General features: G+C 39.1%; 3 protein-coding genes across 4 annotated transcripts; 2 read left to right on the forward strand and 1 right to left on the reverse strand.

Annotated features, from left to right (window-relative positions):
• Positions 1–1,675: 1,675 nt before the first annotated feature.
• LOC125225572 (cornifin-A-like) lies at positions 1,676–5,212 on the reverse strand. The gene is made up of 3 exons (XM_048129336.1): positions 4,852–5,212; positions 4,489–4,737; positions 1,676–1,794 (listed from the first exon to the last, which is right to left on the reverse strand). Exons 1-3 carry the CDS (start codon positions 5,191–5,193, stop codon positions 1,756–1,758), a joined length of 630 nt encoding a protein of 209 aa, XP_047985293.1. The 5' UTR covers positions 5,194–5,212; the 3' UTR covers positions 1,676–1,755.
• LOC125225573 (small proline-rich protein 2D-like) lies at positions 5,092–6,491 on the forward strand. Of its 2 annotated transcripts, XM_048129339.1 has the most exons (3): positions 5,092–5,213; positions 5,671–5,884; positions 6,103–6,491. In XM_048129339.1, the coding sequence occupies exons 2-3, from the start codon at positions 5,680–5,682 to the stop codon at positions 6,225–6,227; spliced, it is 330 nt and encodes a 109-aa protein (XP_047985296.1). In that variant the 5' UTR covers positions 5,092–5,213; positions 5,671–5,679; the 3' UTR covers positions 6,228–6,491. The 2 variants fall into 2 exon arrangements, with proteins under 2 accessions (XP_047985296.1, XP_047985294.1); XM_048129337.1 differs by lacking the exon at positions 5,092–5,213 and having other exon boundaries at positions 5,553–5,884.
• A 544-nt stretch (positions 6,492–7,035) lies between these two features.
• Positions 7,036–15,903, forward strand: LOC125225571 (zonadhesin-like). The gene is made up of 15 exons (XM_048129335.1): positions 7,036–7,194; positions 7,579–7,779; positions 7,885–8,067; positions 8,716–8,907; positions 9,541–9,735; positions 9,852–10,034; positions 10,122–10,310; positions 10,426–10,617; positions 10,710–10,904; positions 11,091–11,279; positions 11,552–11,776; positions 12,690–12,886; positions 13,382–13,579; positions 14,930–15,127; positions 15,689–15,903. Exons 1-12 carry the CDS (start codon positions 7,107–7,109, stop codon positions 12,875–12,877), a joined length of 2,220 nt encoding a protein of 739 aa, XP_047985292.1. The 5' UTR covers positions 7,036–7,106; the 3' UTR covers positions 12,878–12,886; positions 13,382–13,579; positions 14,930–15,127; positions 15,689–15,903.
• The last annotated feature ends 8 nt before the right edge of the window (positions 15,904–15,911 follow it).

The following is a 15,911-nucleotide window of genomic DNA, read 5'->3' on the forward strand; positions in this document are numbered from 1 at the left end:
ATTTTAACGTAAAAAAAAAAGGTTTTTACTTGACGAATACTGGACCAAGTGCGCTAAAATACTCGTATACTGGATCAAGTACTCTTAGATCATAGACTGTTATAAATTTGAAATTCTCATGAATGCAGAAATAACCTCATTGATTTCGTTAAAACAAATCCGAATTTTTATGTTATTACGTGAACAAATATGTTAGTTATGTTACTTTGTACCTTTGAACGGCTCTCCTCTGCAAAATCATGAGTTTGCACTTGCCTCAGTATCCTTAGGAGGTATGGATATAACTCACACGAGTAATTTAAAACATAATTTACTCGCTGCCTCTTTGGGCGGGATGATACTAATCGGTCTTCTTTGTTTGTTTGAAATGCTGTCGGTCTCACACCTTACTACTGTCAACACTGCAATTCTCTAACCTTGTATGTTACTGTGTTTGTTGTCCCAAATAAATCAAACAAATTGAAACTGTTTCTTCCATGTCATCTGGATCAGATGTGACAACTGTATCTTAGACAATATCCTCCCCGCCGTTATCATCAGTGTCTTCCTCTATCCTGGAGTGTCGTTGACTTTCGATCCGGAGGTTGCGGGTTCGAACCCGGCTCGTACCAATGACTTTTTTCTGAACTTATGTGCGAAATGTCATTTGATATTTGCCAGTCGCTTTTCGGTGAAGGAAAACATCGTGAGGAAACCGGACTAATTCCAATGAGTCCTAGTTACCCTTCGGGTTGGAAAGTCAGATGGCAGTCGCTTTCGTAAAACTAGTGCCTACGCCAAATCTTGGGATTAGTTGTCAAAGTGGACCCCAGGCTCCCATGAGCCGTGGCAAATGCCGGGATAACGCAAGGAGGATGATGAATGGGGATGGGCACGGAACGAAAGCAACTTACTGATTCCTGTACAAACCAAAGTACCAGCTGCTCCGGAAGAAATACTAAAGTTAATATTTTGCCGGTGCACTACAGATTGTAGTAGTGGTAGATGTGGGTATGACAAGGCCTTTATGTACAGCTAATTGTATTGTTACCTGTTGTGTGAATGAATTTATACAGCATCGTAATACAATCATGTTCATGAAATATATATTTTACACGTTTATCACATACATTTGTTGTTTCATTTCGTTTTAAAGTCGTATAATTATTCAACGGTACATGACCCAGAAGCATATGTACACATATTATGAAAGGTATTTGAATGATCTACAAGATTTTTTAAGAAAACTTTTGTCTAAGATAAATATTTTTCAAGATATGGAGCAATGTATGAAGCAAAAAGTGGGGGAAAACGATTTTTAAAAAATTAACAGTTTTTAGGAGCTCATACCTAGATAATGGTTGAGAATAGAAAAAAAGTTTCTAGATCAAAGTTATAGAGAATTTTATAAGCTTTCAAGGTGTAGTAAACCAAAATTTCGTATGACGCATAGTTTTTGAAATATGAGCAAAAAACCAAAAAATGGGACCTTTTTTCATCCCCCCCTCTTCGAGCTCACGTCCAAAGTCCGAGGACTTTTAGTATGTATGTCTCCTGACTACCCCTAACAACATCCCGTAGTGAAACTTTCTGCTTTCGGCCATTCCATCTAGAATCGTTCGTTGACCAAGCTATAGGTAATTTTAAATATACGTAAAACAGAACTTCTAGAATCATATTTTTATCGAATCACAATATTTTTCCAAAACATTATACAATACTTGCATCGAACATTACTAAAACGTTACCAAAACAAGGACAGCCAGATTCACTAGATCAGGGCACGGCCAAGTGGTTGACACAGCAGGGAACCGGCTGTGGACAAAAATATTATAATTATACTCGTATTAATACATTTTTGACATGCTCACCGTACTCCGTAGCGCCTCTTTTCGTACCTACTAAAGCTTGGACTTTTAAGGGTTAAGTAAGTATGGTCTCTTGACAATGAGGTCGTGGACTGAACGTCTGGCATACGGCGTGAGGCGTGACAAGCTGCTGTTGCTGTTGTTTCAAACGTGTTCAATTAATCGTATATTTTGATGTGCCGCGCGATGCACCAAATCGCAGCGACGTGCACAAAATGTATGTCGACAAAGAATCTGTTCCGGAGGACAGGGGCGGAATACTTCCCGATTCGCCGGATTCCTGTTTTGCCGGATTCTTGTTTCGTCGGATTCTTGTTTAGTCAGATTCTTGTTTCGTCGGAAATATTAATATACAATAAAATCACCCAGGTAAAGGAAACATGTGGTTATATTTTCTTATTGTATGAATTGATCTGCTTCCGGCCGTTTTCTCAACTGCGATTCGCAACCTGGTGTAAATAAAGAATGTTTATTTTTTGTTAACAACCAGTTGAGAATCAAGATAACTTTTTTTATTACCGGAAATTAGTTGCGAATAAGAACTTCTTAAACTTATGAAGTTGTAATGGGAGAAAAGCGTCTTTTAATTCGCAACGATTTATTCATCTTACGCTTAACCCCTTCGGCCTCGCACGAAACCGGAGATTCGTAACCAGGTTAAGTTAAAGCACGTAGACTCTGTACTTAAAACCTCAAGTAAATGATATTTGGATTCTTGCGACCAATGTACATGTTTACAACCTGAAGTACTGGCCACTTGGACACTAATTAAATACTTACCTCGTTGTCTAAGATTCATATTCATTTGTTTTCATGTCATTTCTTTTCAATGTCTTGGTGAAGCAAAATAGGTACGTTAAATAAACTTATACGCATTCAATACAAATTTTGATTGAAAATGGAAACTGACGAAACTAACAAGATAGTATTTATCGATAGTAAAAGGCGTCCTAAGAGTATTTTACTACGGGGAGGATTTAAATATAATTTCGAAAAAGAAAATAAAAGTGGTTCAAGAAATTTTCGGTGTTCGAACAGGCTTTTGTGCTCAACTTCAATTACTTTGGATAAAAACGATAAAGTAATCAGAGAATCCAACCATAGCTGTCAGCCAGAATTCATGAAACGGGAAGTCGAGGTTCACATAAACGTGTTGAAGCGAAAGGTATGCGAGAATTTGGGTCCAGTAAAGCCAATATATGAGAATACTCTTCAAGGTTTGGTGGAAGAGTGTGATGCTGAATTCGATTTTTCTCTTATTCCCAGCTGGAAAAAACATAAAACATGCTTATATAATGCACGCAATAAGTCGCTTGGAGTCGAAAAATGTACTTTTCAAACTTAGGAAGTGGTGGTTCCGGATGTGCTATCTGAGAGCTATTTAATTTGCAACGACGGTAGTAGTGACAAAATATTGATATTTGCTTCGCCAGCTGCTCTAGATGTTATGTCTAAAGAAACGGAGTATTTTGGAGATGGTACTTTTAAAGTTACACCACCGCCATTTTTGCAGTTATATATATTACTAGCAAACTTAAGCAAGTTACCGGAAAAAACGTGTTTTGTGCCAATAATATATGCACTCCTTCCCAATAAAGAAGAAAGAACATATAAGAGATTATTTTCCATATTAAAGCACAGATTTGCCCTCGATGTAAAAAAATATAAATGCGATTTTGAAATCGCCACAATAAATGGCTTGCAAGCGGAATATCCAGGTGTTATTGTGAGCGGATGTTATTTTCACTTCAAGAAAGCTCTGTGGAGAATGGCGAAGGAATTAGGTCTGGTAGGGACTGAAGAAGGAAAAGTGTATACCAAATTATGCACACGCGGCATTATTGCCCAAGGAAGATATTCCAGTAGCTTATATGGAGATTTCGGAATCGTTATCAAACTTGAATCCAATAGTCCAGTTCCATAATTACTTCCTAAACTTCTGGATGCGTAAAGTTACGAGCTCATTGTTTTGCGTTAGTGAGGAAGAATTCAGAACCAACAACGCCGTCGAGGGATGGAATAACAGAATAAACCATAGGATCCCTAAAAAACCATCCCTCTTTCAATTTATACAGTTACTCAGAGCCGAAGCACAGCAGCAAGATGTTGTTATAAGAAAAATGCAGCTACATTGCCCCGATGTTACACAGTTGCGTCGAATTAACATGTCAAGATATCGACAAGAAAGGGCCATAGTCAATGACTACGTCGAGGGAAGAATAACAGTAGTAGAATGTTTAAACAGGTTATGCCAATTATCTTAAATGTAATCTGATTAGGTAACATTGAATAACAAATAAAATAAATATACCTTTAAACAAGCAATTCTTGTATATTTATTTATTTTATGATTTATTTAAATAAAACCGAGCGAAGCTCGGTCGCCCAGATATTTTTTATTAATGTAACGAAGTGTCTGCATTTTATTTAATAGATAGGTAAAGCCGCGATATTTCTATAGTATTTCTTAATCAAAAAAACCTGGCGAAATAAGAATCCGACGAAACAAGAATCCGGCAAAACAGGAATCCGGCGAATCGGGAAGTATTCCAGGGGCGGCAGTTTGCCGGGTATCCGCAGCCACGCTCGTCACGCCACGCGTCTGTACCTTGCGACGTAATATAATAAAATAAGTACAAACCTGTCTGCTATTATCAATCTTCCTCGTCACTACACTGTTGTGCACTATCGTCGGGCGTCGCCGCGTCACGGGGTCTAGTCCACAGATCTCGGGGCAGCAGCTACGGCAGACGGGCAGGCAAGGGTACGGACACGGTGGGGCTCTCGGGCAAATCGGCCGTTGTTTGGGAATTATTGGAGGAGGGCATTGGGGGTTGCAGCAGGGCAATACTGGCTGGTAACATGGTATAGGTTCCGGGCAAGGTCGACACTGAAAATAATAAAGAATTGATATGATTAGGTTCATACGGTGTTTATTGGGTTTTATTTTGAGCATAATACTACCAATACCAGTGAATATATAAGTTCAGACTGTTATACTTACTGGTGGGGGATCACATGGCTCGGGAGGTGGACAGCAAGGTAATACTGGAGGACAGCACACCGGTCTCGGCGGGCAATACGGCGGCGGTTCAGGCGCCGGGCAACGGCGGGGCTTGCACGGCGGCAGGCACGGCACGATTGGCGGAACTATGTCCGGAATGACCGGCGCCGGGCACGGCCGAAACCTCGCACAGCAGTTGCAAGGGGGGCACGGGGTGCAGGGCACGGGCGGCGGGACGCACGGCTGGCAGCACTGCGGCGGGGGGCAGCAGTAGTAACGACACGGTCCGGTGCCACACGGCAGGATCGGCGGACAAGTCGGGCAAAATGTACACGCACACATTTTTGTTTATAAAGTATTAGGTCAGTATAAACTAGAAATTTAATATTTTTCTTGTTGTCGTTGTTTTTTATATTATATTAAATTTTCTGATTTTAACTAAATTTTTACAAGAATTTTATATTGATGGTGGTGATGTTTATTTCATTTTTGTAAAATGTTCTGTCAGTAAAAAAATTAAAGTTATGGTTTTAAGTTCTTCCATGCCAATAACAATTAATATTAAAATTATTAAAATATAAATATTTCTACTTCAAATTATAATTTAAATACAAATTAATTAATTTAATTAATTCATTTGCATAAAAAAGTACCATTTAACGCAAGGTCATCCAACCTTCTTGATTAAAATGTGTTATATTCTTCTTAACGATAAAAAACAAAGCAAAATTTTCAAACGTCACTAAACTGTCATCTTTAATATACCCAATTTTGTAAAAAAAACCCAAAAAATTGTAAAATGTCTGCTCCTTTCTATAGTTTCGACCCATGCGTGTGTACGGGCGCGCCGTGCGGTGCGTGCTACCCGTACACGACGAAGCCATGCGTGCACTCGCGGAACGACCTGCGGCCGTGCTCCGTGTGCCCTGGGGGAGGGTGCTCGCCGTGCCCGGCGCCCGTGCGCCCGTGTCCGGAACCGTGCCCGCCGTGCCCCGTGCTGCCGTGTTTGCCACCGTGTCCTCCGTGCGACAAGGTACAATATTTGTTAAGTTCGCTCCATTGTTAGCTCTATACACGTATTTCGTGATGTCTAAACGACTACCTGTGTCAGACCGTCGGCAGCGACATACCTAGCACAGGTAGTGATCTACAACACTTTATCGATAATGTTCTCATATCTTGATAAGTAGAAATCCTCTACTCAAATGTCGACTAATGACAATATTTACAAATACCGTCATATCCTTGCAGGTATACCCACCAGTTCCCGTACCGCCCAACATCTGCCCGTCCGTGGCTATCCCGTGCTGCCGGCCCAACCGCTGCAAGCCGTGCCCCTGCTACTGCTGCCAAGGGCCCGGCTGCTGCATCCCTAAACGCTGCAGCTACCCTGGCGCGCCCGTCTGCTGCGGCTGCAAAGGCCCTTGCATGCCTATCTGGTAGGACGGCAATTCTATAGGGCCAAATCTATTGCGAAGCCTATCTGGTAGGACGCAAAATGTGTACTAGCCCTGCAGGGCCCTGGGCTGTTATGAATATTTTATAAGACGACAGTCCGCGGTAGAAGGGCCGTCAATGTTTTGTAGGAGTCAGTATCTAAAGTATATATATTGTAAAGTATTTTGATAAAAAGTGTTGTAACGAAACTGTGACGTAATTTTAATAAGAGTAAAATGTTTCTCTTATTTCACTGTTTTATTGTTTGTACAAACCAGCGGGCCGATTTTTGAGTCTCACGCGTTCGAATTGAGAAAATTGTCACTGAAAATAAGGGCAAGTCACCGTTTTCAACCGGTATTTTAGTGACAGTGAGACTCAAAAATCGGCCCCCAGGCACTTCCCTTCAGGGACCTTCTTATTACAGGACTGTTGATTAGTTAGAAATTTTAAATAGGTAAGTAAGATTTTTTTTCGTTGTTACATAGTTTAACTCAAGTAATAAAATTTATGATGCACGCTTACAGCTATAATGGGCAATTACAAATTGTTAATGTAACATTACTTCATCGAAAAATGCATTAAATTAATTCTAAAAGCCAGTTTAGTTCAAGCGTATCATTGTAATTAATTAACTCCAGCTAATAAGTAACTCCAGCCGTTAATAGCTAATTTCTTCATTTTACAACAAACATTTGCACAGCTTGCCTTTGTACAAATAATATAATAAATAAAAAACAGAGTCGCGACATTTATCAAACGTGCATAAAGGTACGTGTTGAGCAAATTTTATATTATTGCACATTCAACGCCTGAGGATGGGTAGGATTGGCGCTATGGTCGGTTTCATTTTAAGTGTTTTCCTGGTTTCAACTGTGGTTGTAGCTGAATCGCCTCCAGCTGTCGGTGAGTTATTCTGCTTAGGGTAATTCCATGTAACAGAGTAATGTAAGTGACCAATTATTTGCATGTTTTTTTATTCATGGTGCTAATTTAAATATCAATATATCTAAGGATTAAAAGTAGGCTTATCTAGAGATAAATTAAGACTTCAATTTGCATCATAAATAAAAAAACATGCAATGAAGTGGTCACTTACATTACAGTTACGTGGAATTGCCCTTTATATCTATTTCTCTAGTATTTAACTTGACATACATGGTTGTATTTAGATTTACCTATACAATTTGGCTGTCCATCTGCTTAGAGATGTAAAGTTTTTAGAAACATTAGTAGTTCGTGTGTTTTTTTAATGAATATAGACTGACTAAACCATATTAAATTCTTCAGGTTGTGGCAAACCTCCTCCGTGTCCCGAAAATGAGGTTCGTCGCTGTCAATACCCCTGCCCACCGGACAGTTGCTTCACCTTATATGCGGCTGTTGACTGCATCGCCAACCAAACTTGTGTTAACGGCTGTTACTGCAAGAGCGATTATTTGAGGATTGGCCGCACTGGTCCATGCGTACCCAGAGACCAGTGTCCTCCACGTAAGTATTTTTTGTTTGAAAATGTATGCATCCTAGGTCCGATTATCTTCAAGGCAGGATTACTTTCTTTCAGTTTTATAATTTTCTTTGTCATTTACTTACCAGTTGAATGTGTCAACGATCCCAACGCTCGACGAGGTTGTGGAGAAAAATGTGGCAACACATGCGCCGACTACAACTCTAATCCAATTTGCCCCAAACGACCATGCAGAAACGATGGATGTGACTGCAAAGAGGGATATGTTTATGATAAGAATCAAGAGAAGTGTGTTCTTCCTAAGGACTGCAGTAAGTAGCTTAGGCCCACTTGCACCCACCACTTAACTTAGGGTTAGTGAGATGTTATCTGTCAAATTTCATATAAAATGTTGGGTTAACCCTCGGGTTAACCCTCCATTTTCGTTGGTGCAAGTGGCCCTTATAGTTTAATATTTTAAACAATTTCAGCACATACTCGTAATTACATATGTTCAGTTTCCGATATTTCGAATACTTACCCCAGTTAGCAGAAACGAATGCACTAAGTGTAGAATAATATAATAAGACTGGCTTTGGAAACTTTATTATAAAAATGTTTATTGACTCTAATAATTATAATTAACGTTGATATCTTCAAAGAGGATCGAGTATTATACAGAGAGTAGAGAGTTACTGTCAAAGTAAAACGTGTAATCACAATGCAAAGACTGCCATCTCTCGACACAAGCTTAAAACTTTTGAACCTTAGTTTTGACAATTTGGCCCATATTGTTAGCTTGATATATCGATATGTGTTAGAATGTCAAATATTGATATTAGCGCCATCTAGCTGAGCGTTCCCCAAAGGTGTAACACCATCTAGACCGCCGTACCTTTTTCTCTATGGCTTTGAGGTACGTTTTTTTCTTACACTTTATCCGTCTATACGGAGTTACATATGTCTTTGATATCTTTCAGCAAAACCATGTGAAGCTCACGAAAGATGGTCGCCTTGCCTGATGGGCGAGTGTGTACCTAAAACGTGCGATGATTTGGGCAAACCACTGAAATGTCCAGCCGATGCAGTGGATCCTTGCCCCGGTGGTTGTATTTGTGACTACGGGTATGTGAGGGCTAAAAATGGTACCTGCATAGATGCCAAGACTTGCCGTGAGTATGAATATTTATCTCTGTCGGTTTTGGAATGGATAACAACTTAAGTACATGGGTGAATCAACTTTTTCTTGTCTGTTTTTGCCATGGTTACGGTCCCCTGAATCACACTGATTTTATGGAAAATTATGCTACTGAAATTATGCAGGCATGCTACATGTCCCTGTTTGTAGGTGGCAAATTAAGGAAAGGGCTTGTTAACACCAGAAAAATGCATGTTTGCATAGTTTCAATAGCATAATTTTGCATAAAACCAGCGCGACTCAGGGGACCGTGAGCATGGCAATCAAGAAAAAGTTGATTCACCCACATAATCAAGTATCTCATAGAATAAGTCTCATAAAATCACCTTAGGAATCCTAAAACTAATTATACTAGGAGTAGTAGTAGGTTAGAGCAACAACGAGTTACATGCAATACAAGCAGTTAGTATCAATCTCCATGCAGCCTCAGGCACTAGAGGCCTTGGTCACTTTTTCTTTCATATGTGTAATTTATTTCGGTTTTAATTTATATATATATATAGTGCTGTGACTACTTTAAGATAGCACCAGTTGAAACATTTTCAATAGATTATAATTTGACTTGTGTTAATTAGAGTTAGCAATCTGCTTATATTCCATGTTTTAGCCAGCTGCGGTGGAGACCCTAATGCAGAAACCGGCTGTGGAAACCCTTGTGGAAAGACCTGTGCAAGCCGAAATAAAACTGATATAATGTGTCCCCAATACTGTGAAGTCAATGGCTGCGACTGCAAAAAAGGATATCTTCTGGATGACGAAGCAAAACCACCAAGATGTGTTCTTGTTGAAGATTGTCCTAAGCGTAAGTGTATTGTTTCGATGAGAATAAGTGTATTACTTTTATAAGCGCATAAGAAGTCTCATGACTAGAAACAACTAGAAAAGAACCTCATGCATTTGTTTTTTTTTTTTTGCTAGAATGCGGACAGAACGAAGAATTCTACTGCGGACCATCTTGCGGGCCGGACTATGAAGCTTCTTGCTCTAACCCCAACCCGCCTATTTGCATCAACAAGCGATGTGAATTCAAATGCTTTTGCAAGAAAGGCTTCGTAAGGGATGACAATAACGGCAACGTTTGTGTACCTGCTGATAAATGTCGTAAGTTTAATGACTTTTAAAAATTGATTTTTGTATAATGAATAGTTATTGTCATTGTCATTGTATCAATTGTGCAATTAATTACAGCTAGAAACTGCACAAAAAAACACGAAGTATACATCGATTGTTTAGCTGGCCAGTGCCTTCCGAAAAAGTGCGATGATCTAGGCAAGTCGCTCTCGTGTCCGCGCATCCATCCCTGTCCTGGCGGTTGCATATGCGAAAAAGGATACTTGAGAGACGTTGATGGAAATTGTATTAAAATTGAAAACTGCCGTGAGTATACCTGACATCAAAGAGATACGAATGCTTGTTCTTAATTATTCTCATCATTCTTTGGATGATGTCCAACTACCTATATTATAATGTACCTATATAATTTTAATTTAAGCTCCGAAACCCTGTGGAGAGAATCAAACGTGGCTGTCCCCTTGCAACTGGCCTTGTCCTTATCCTCGTTGTCCAAGAAATGACAAGCCGCCACCGCCGTGTGAGAAAATAGAACCATGCTATCCAGGGTGTCAGTGTAAATTAAATTATTTGAGAAACTCAACTGGGTACTGCATACTCGCTCCGGAATGTCGTAAGTATGGCTGTACACAATAGTAATAATTTTGTGGTTAATTTTTAATATCCACAGTTACCTATTTAATTCATTTGTTTTATATTTTCAAGCTCCAGTGAACTGTACTCGGCCAAATGAAGTGTGGGATAGTTGCCCCTCAGCATGCCTGGCTGAAAACTGTGAAGACGTCAACAACCAGCCTACTACCTGCAATACTCTCATTTGGCTGTGCTCACCTAGGTGTGTTTGTAAGAAGGGACACTTTAAAAACAAAGATGGCTTATGCATTCCTGCTGCACAATGCCGTATGTATTTTTGAAATTTTTAATTTAAATACATTATCTATGGAGACCAATAACATGCTAATCTAAACTTTTTTGTTCATCGTTAATATCAATTTGCTGTCCCTTGCGAGAGTTGCGAGTTTCACAAAGGTACTCGTATCAAGTTGATTTCGTAGTTTCGTCGTTATAATCCCCATTATTTTACAGCAAATTATTGTAAAGATCCCAACGCCTCGTGGAGAGATTGCCGCGATATTTGCCCTGGCACTTGTCAAAATCCAAAACCGATATGCATCAGTAAAGTGGCGTGCAGACCTGGGTGCCAGTGTAAAAAAGGGTACGTTTTGAATAAACCTGGTGAAGGTGGGAAATGCATCAAGCTTCAAAAATGTTCAGGTACCTACTTAAGATGCTATTTCCGATGTTTTATTACTTTTATAAAATGTACTTATCTGCTAATTTCCCGTTGATTTCTAGTTGGTACAAGATCGAATAATACAATTTTACTTATTTTTATTTTTCTTAAACTATTCTGCCTTTTTAGCAAATCCTTATAACAGTCACTTTTAGCAAATCCTTACAACGCCAATATCACTATACACTGATATCGAACATCATGATATATTATGCACATCTACATATCTGTATACAACATTTTATTGTTTTAGTTTCAACGACCTCAACCACTACAACCACTCCCGCTCCGCCAAAATGCAAAGCCAATGAACATTGGATAGATTGTTTAGTTGGCCAGTGTCAGCCGAAGACGTGCGATGAGCTGATAACACCTGCGCCATGTCCTAGAGTCATTCCTCCGTGTCCTGGTGGTTGTATCTGCGATGATGGATATGTCTGGGACGCAACAGGATGCTGTATAAAGAAAGAAGACTGTCGTAAGCATTAGTATTTCAAATGAAGCTTAGCAGAAAGCACTATTGAAAGAAATTATTCAGTATACAAATACTTAATTGCGTAAGTTAAGTTGCAGGCGTCCATAGGTTACGGTGACCGCTTTCCATCAGGCGGACCATATACCTGTTTGTCACCGACGTGGTATAAAAAAGGTACTAGAAAACTGGTGAATCTTAGGCCCACTTGCATCAATCGCTTAACTCAGGATTAGTGTTTCTGTAGTAGTTTCTGTCATCTGTCAACTTCCATATAAAATGGTTGGGTAACCCTCCATTTTCGTTGGTGCAAGTGGGCCTTATTAATAAGTTAGCACGATGACTCTTAGATAAGTGCAATGCAAAACAATTTACTAATTAACATTGAAAACAGCACGGGGATTCCTAACTGCCTCTCGTGTTTACCGTTACCTAACTGTTAATAATGTGCAAACAAGTTTTCATGCCTGTTGGATGAACTTACGATTAGGTAAGGTCAATGAGTTTGTAGACGAGAGCAGCGTGATTAAATGAGGATATCCATTTATTTTTTAGATTGTCAATAGGGAACTTGACTGTAGTTAAAATAAAATATTTTATCCCAAGCACGAAATAAAGCATCCGATAATTGTAAGAAAAACATGAACAGAAGTTATTTTTAAATCCAATTTCTATTTAATAAGTCAGGTAGAAATATATAAAGTAACTGAGTTGACCGTGACGTCACTCAATTCAATTTCATATGAATTCCATATTAACAAGTCGTTCAAAATCGTTTCGACAGTTCTTAAAAAGAAGCTGATTTGACTAGGAGGCAAGTAGCCTATAATTTTCAACTCTAACCATCGGTAGACTTTATTCCCTTGTAATAAGGATCACAAATGTACACCTAACATTGTTGTGTATGTTTATTTTCCAGCTAAAGTTTGCAAAGGACAGAATGAAGAATACACCAACTGTGTAAACAATCAATGCACTCCAAGAACTTGTAAGGAGGTAGTCAAAATGTCATATTGTCCGTCTTCTAAGCCAGGTAAAGGATGTAAAGAAGGATGCAAATGCAAGAATGGATTCGTGAGGAGGATAATAGAACCTGTATTGCCATAAGTGACTGTCGTAAGTATCGTACCTATAATTCCATGTTCGATGTGTTGCCGTCACATATCCGACATGATTTGGTGTGGATTTGTAAATGGGTCAACTTTTTCTTGCCTGTTATTGCCATGGGTACGGTCCCCTGATTCACGCTAGTTTTATGCAAAATTATGCTACTTAAACTATGCAAACATGCATTTTTCTGGTGTTAACAAGCCCTTTCCTTCATTTGCCAATTTCAAACATGGACTACATGCATGCTTGCATAATTTCAGTAGCATAATTTCGCATAAAACCAGCGTGACTGAGGGACCCGTAACCATGGCAATAACAGGCAAGAAAAAGTAGATTCACCCAAATGTATCACCGTAACATTAATTTACCGACAGTATTATCAATGTTCGCGGGTCTCATTCAACCTTCTTACGAGTTTACAGTTAACTACTCCCTATTAAAATCTTCTTCAGTAACACAATTTCATGGAAAGCATTAGCTAATTTATGTTATCTCCTTTAGCCGAAGCTGGTACATGCACAGATAAAAACGAAGTCTGGGTACAATGCGCAGTCAACTGTCCAAGGGACTTCTGCCCAAAGGATGACCAGCCACAACCGATATGCTTTCTGCCTGTTGGCATTTGCCACCCTGGGTGTAAATGCAAGCCGGGCTTCAGGATCTCTAAGAACAATAAGTGTATCCCAGCACGTGATTGTCGTAAGTTATCAAATTCATAATAATCATAATCATGCATTCAAATTAGGGTATACGGGCCATTTTTAGGGTTCCGTAGCCAACTAGGAACCCTTATAGTTTCGCCATGTCTGTCTGTCCGTCCGTCCGTCCGTCCGCGGATAATCTCAGTAACCGTAAGCACTAGAAAGCTGAAATTTGGTACCAATATGTATATCAATCACGCCAACAAAGTGCAAAAATAAAAAATGGAAAAAAATGTTTTATTAGGGTACCCCCCTACATGTAAAGTGGGGGCTGATTTTTTTTTTCATTTCAACCCCAACGTGTGATATATTGTTGGATAGTTATTTAAAAATGAATAAGGGTTTACTAAGATCGTTTTTTGATAATATGAATATCTTCGGAAATAATCGCTCCTAAAGGAAAAAAAAGTGCGTCCCCCCCCTCTAACTTTTGAACCATATGTTTAAAAAATATGAAAATAATCACAAAAGTAGAACTTTATAAAGAATTTCTAGGAAAATTGTTTTGAACTTGATAGGTTCAGTAGTTTTTGAGAAAAATACGAAAAACTACGGAACCCTACACTGAGCGTGGCCCGACACGCTCTTGGCCGGTTTTTTTTCACAGTTGTCTACCCCACTTTTTTTGTAACATGGGTATTTTTTACACGATTCAAAATCGCGAGTTCTTTCAAACCTGATAGGAGAAAAAAAGTCCCAAGATTTCCATGCGTTTTTCAAACCTTCCATTCCGTTACCGCCATATAAAATGTATGAGAAAATGGTAACGGAATGGGTAAAAAATGTTGGGACACTTTTTTTCTCCTATTAGGATTGAAAGAGCTCGCGAAGAGTGGAAACCACATAAAAAATTCCAAATTTATAAAAAAAAAACTGGGGTGGACAACTTTGACAAAATGGCCCATACTTCGAGAACAAGTGCATTCCAACAAGTGCATTCATAACAATTTTCTTCAATTTTAGCCGATTACATGGGTTTCCCCGTATGTAGCGAAAATGTCGTAGCGCCGCGTTTTTTTGACGAAAAGGTTTGTTAAATGACGTGTTTTGTCCTTTAATACCAGCGGGTAAAAACGCATTTTTCCCTAGTGGGTAAAGTAATTTGACTTGAATAAAGTCAATTAACGCCACAATTGGAACTACTAACATAATTATTTTAATGTTACACTCGCAAAATTTTAGGTTTCGCAAGTTCAGGATTCTAGTCGCTTCGCTCGTGGTTTGCTCGTTTTTCAATTCCACACTCGGCGTTAAAATACAACTTTGCCCCCTTGTATAACAAATAACTATTGTGTGGTTTGTTAAGAGAGAACGCATAATTTGATTTGTGTTTTATTATTTTGAACAGCACCAGTGAAGTGCACCCGACGTAACGAGGAGTACAATTCTTGCCCCAAAAATGGTATAACCTCATGTGCCCAGCTTGATACATCTCCTGCTGTGGTGCTGGTGAGGGCTGACCCACCGATCTGCAACCCGGGATGTGTTTGCAAAAAAGGCTTCTACAAGAACGATAATGGCACGTGTGTTACAAAATGCGAGTGTCGTAAGTATTCTCCAGAATAGATCTCAGGCCTCGGCGACGCGTTCTTTTAGCGGTGCCGGCTGCGCGAACTGTGTCGCGAAGGAACTCTCCACTGCCTCTCGCTCACGACAATGCGCTCTTGGCGTCAACACCCGAGTGCGATCTGATTGCATGGCGATGGGCGACTGTGAGAAAGGAATGCATGAGGTTTTGTGAGGTGATGAATGCTAGGCCATCGAGTGTAATGTGATGGATGTACTTAGTGTTATATTGTGTATCTAATTTTATACGTTGTTATGTGTTATTTAAGTTTCATGGCGTATTAACTCACTGTAATGTCATGTTAACGTACAACACAAATAAAATAAAATAAAATAAATTACTTTTCATGGTTTTAATAAAGGGTTAAATTTTTCTGCGAGTATTTCCATTTTTCTTATTTCTATAATGTATAGTCCTAATTACCCAGCTGTTCTACGTAGGTACTGTATTCAGAACGTTAGAGGTCGATGTATTTATAACTACTGCTCACTGTCTATTAGTAAGTAAACCAACTCTGATATCACATTTTGTCTGTTTCAGCTCCAACCTCCACATCTGATTAAGTGCCATCCGTCATTATAGTTAAGACGAGGTACCTACATAATTTTATAACCGGTTGACAATTATTTTCAATTTCAATATTTTTTTGTCATTCGTATAATAAATATCGAGTCAACGCTAGCACCATTTAGAAATCAGCATTGTATAATCATCATGATATCATTATCATATCCAATAAATAGTTAATGAAATTCAAGTACTT

Source organism: Leguminivora glycinivorella, chromosome 4 (assembly GCF_023078275.1).
Source record: "Leguminivora glycinivorella isolate SPB_JAAS2020 chromosome 4, LegGlyc_1.1, whole genome shotgun sequence".
In the NCBI taxonomy this organism is placed as follows: Eukaryota; Metazoa; Arthropoda; class Insecta; order Lepidoptera; family Tortricidae; genus Leguminivora; species Leguminivora glycinivorella.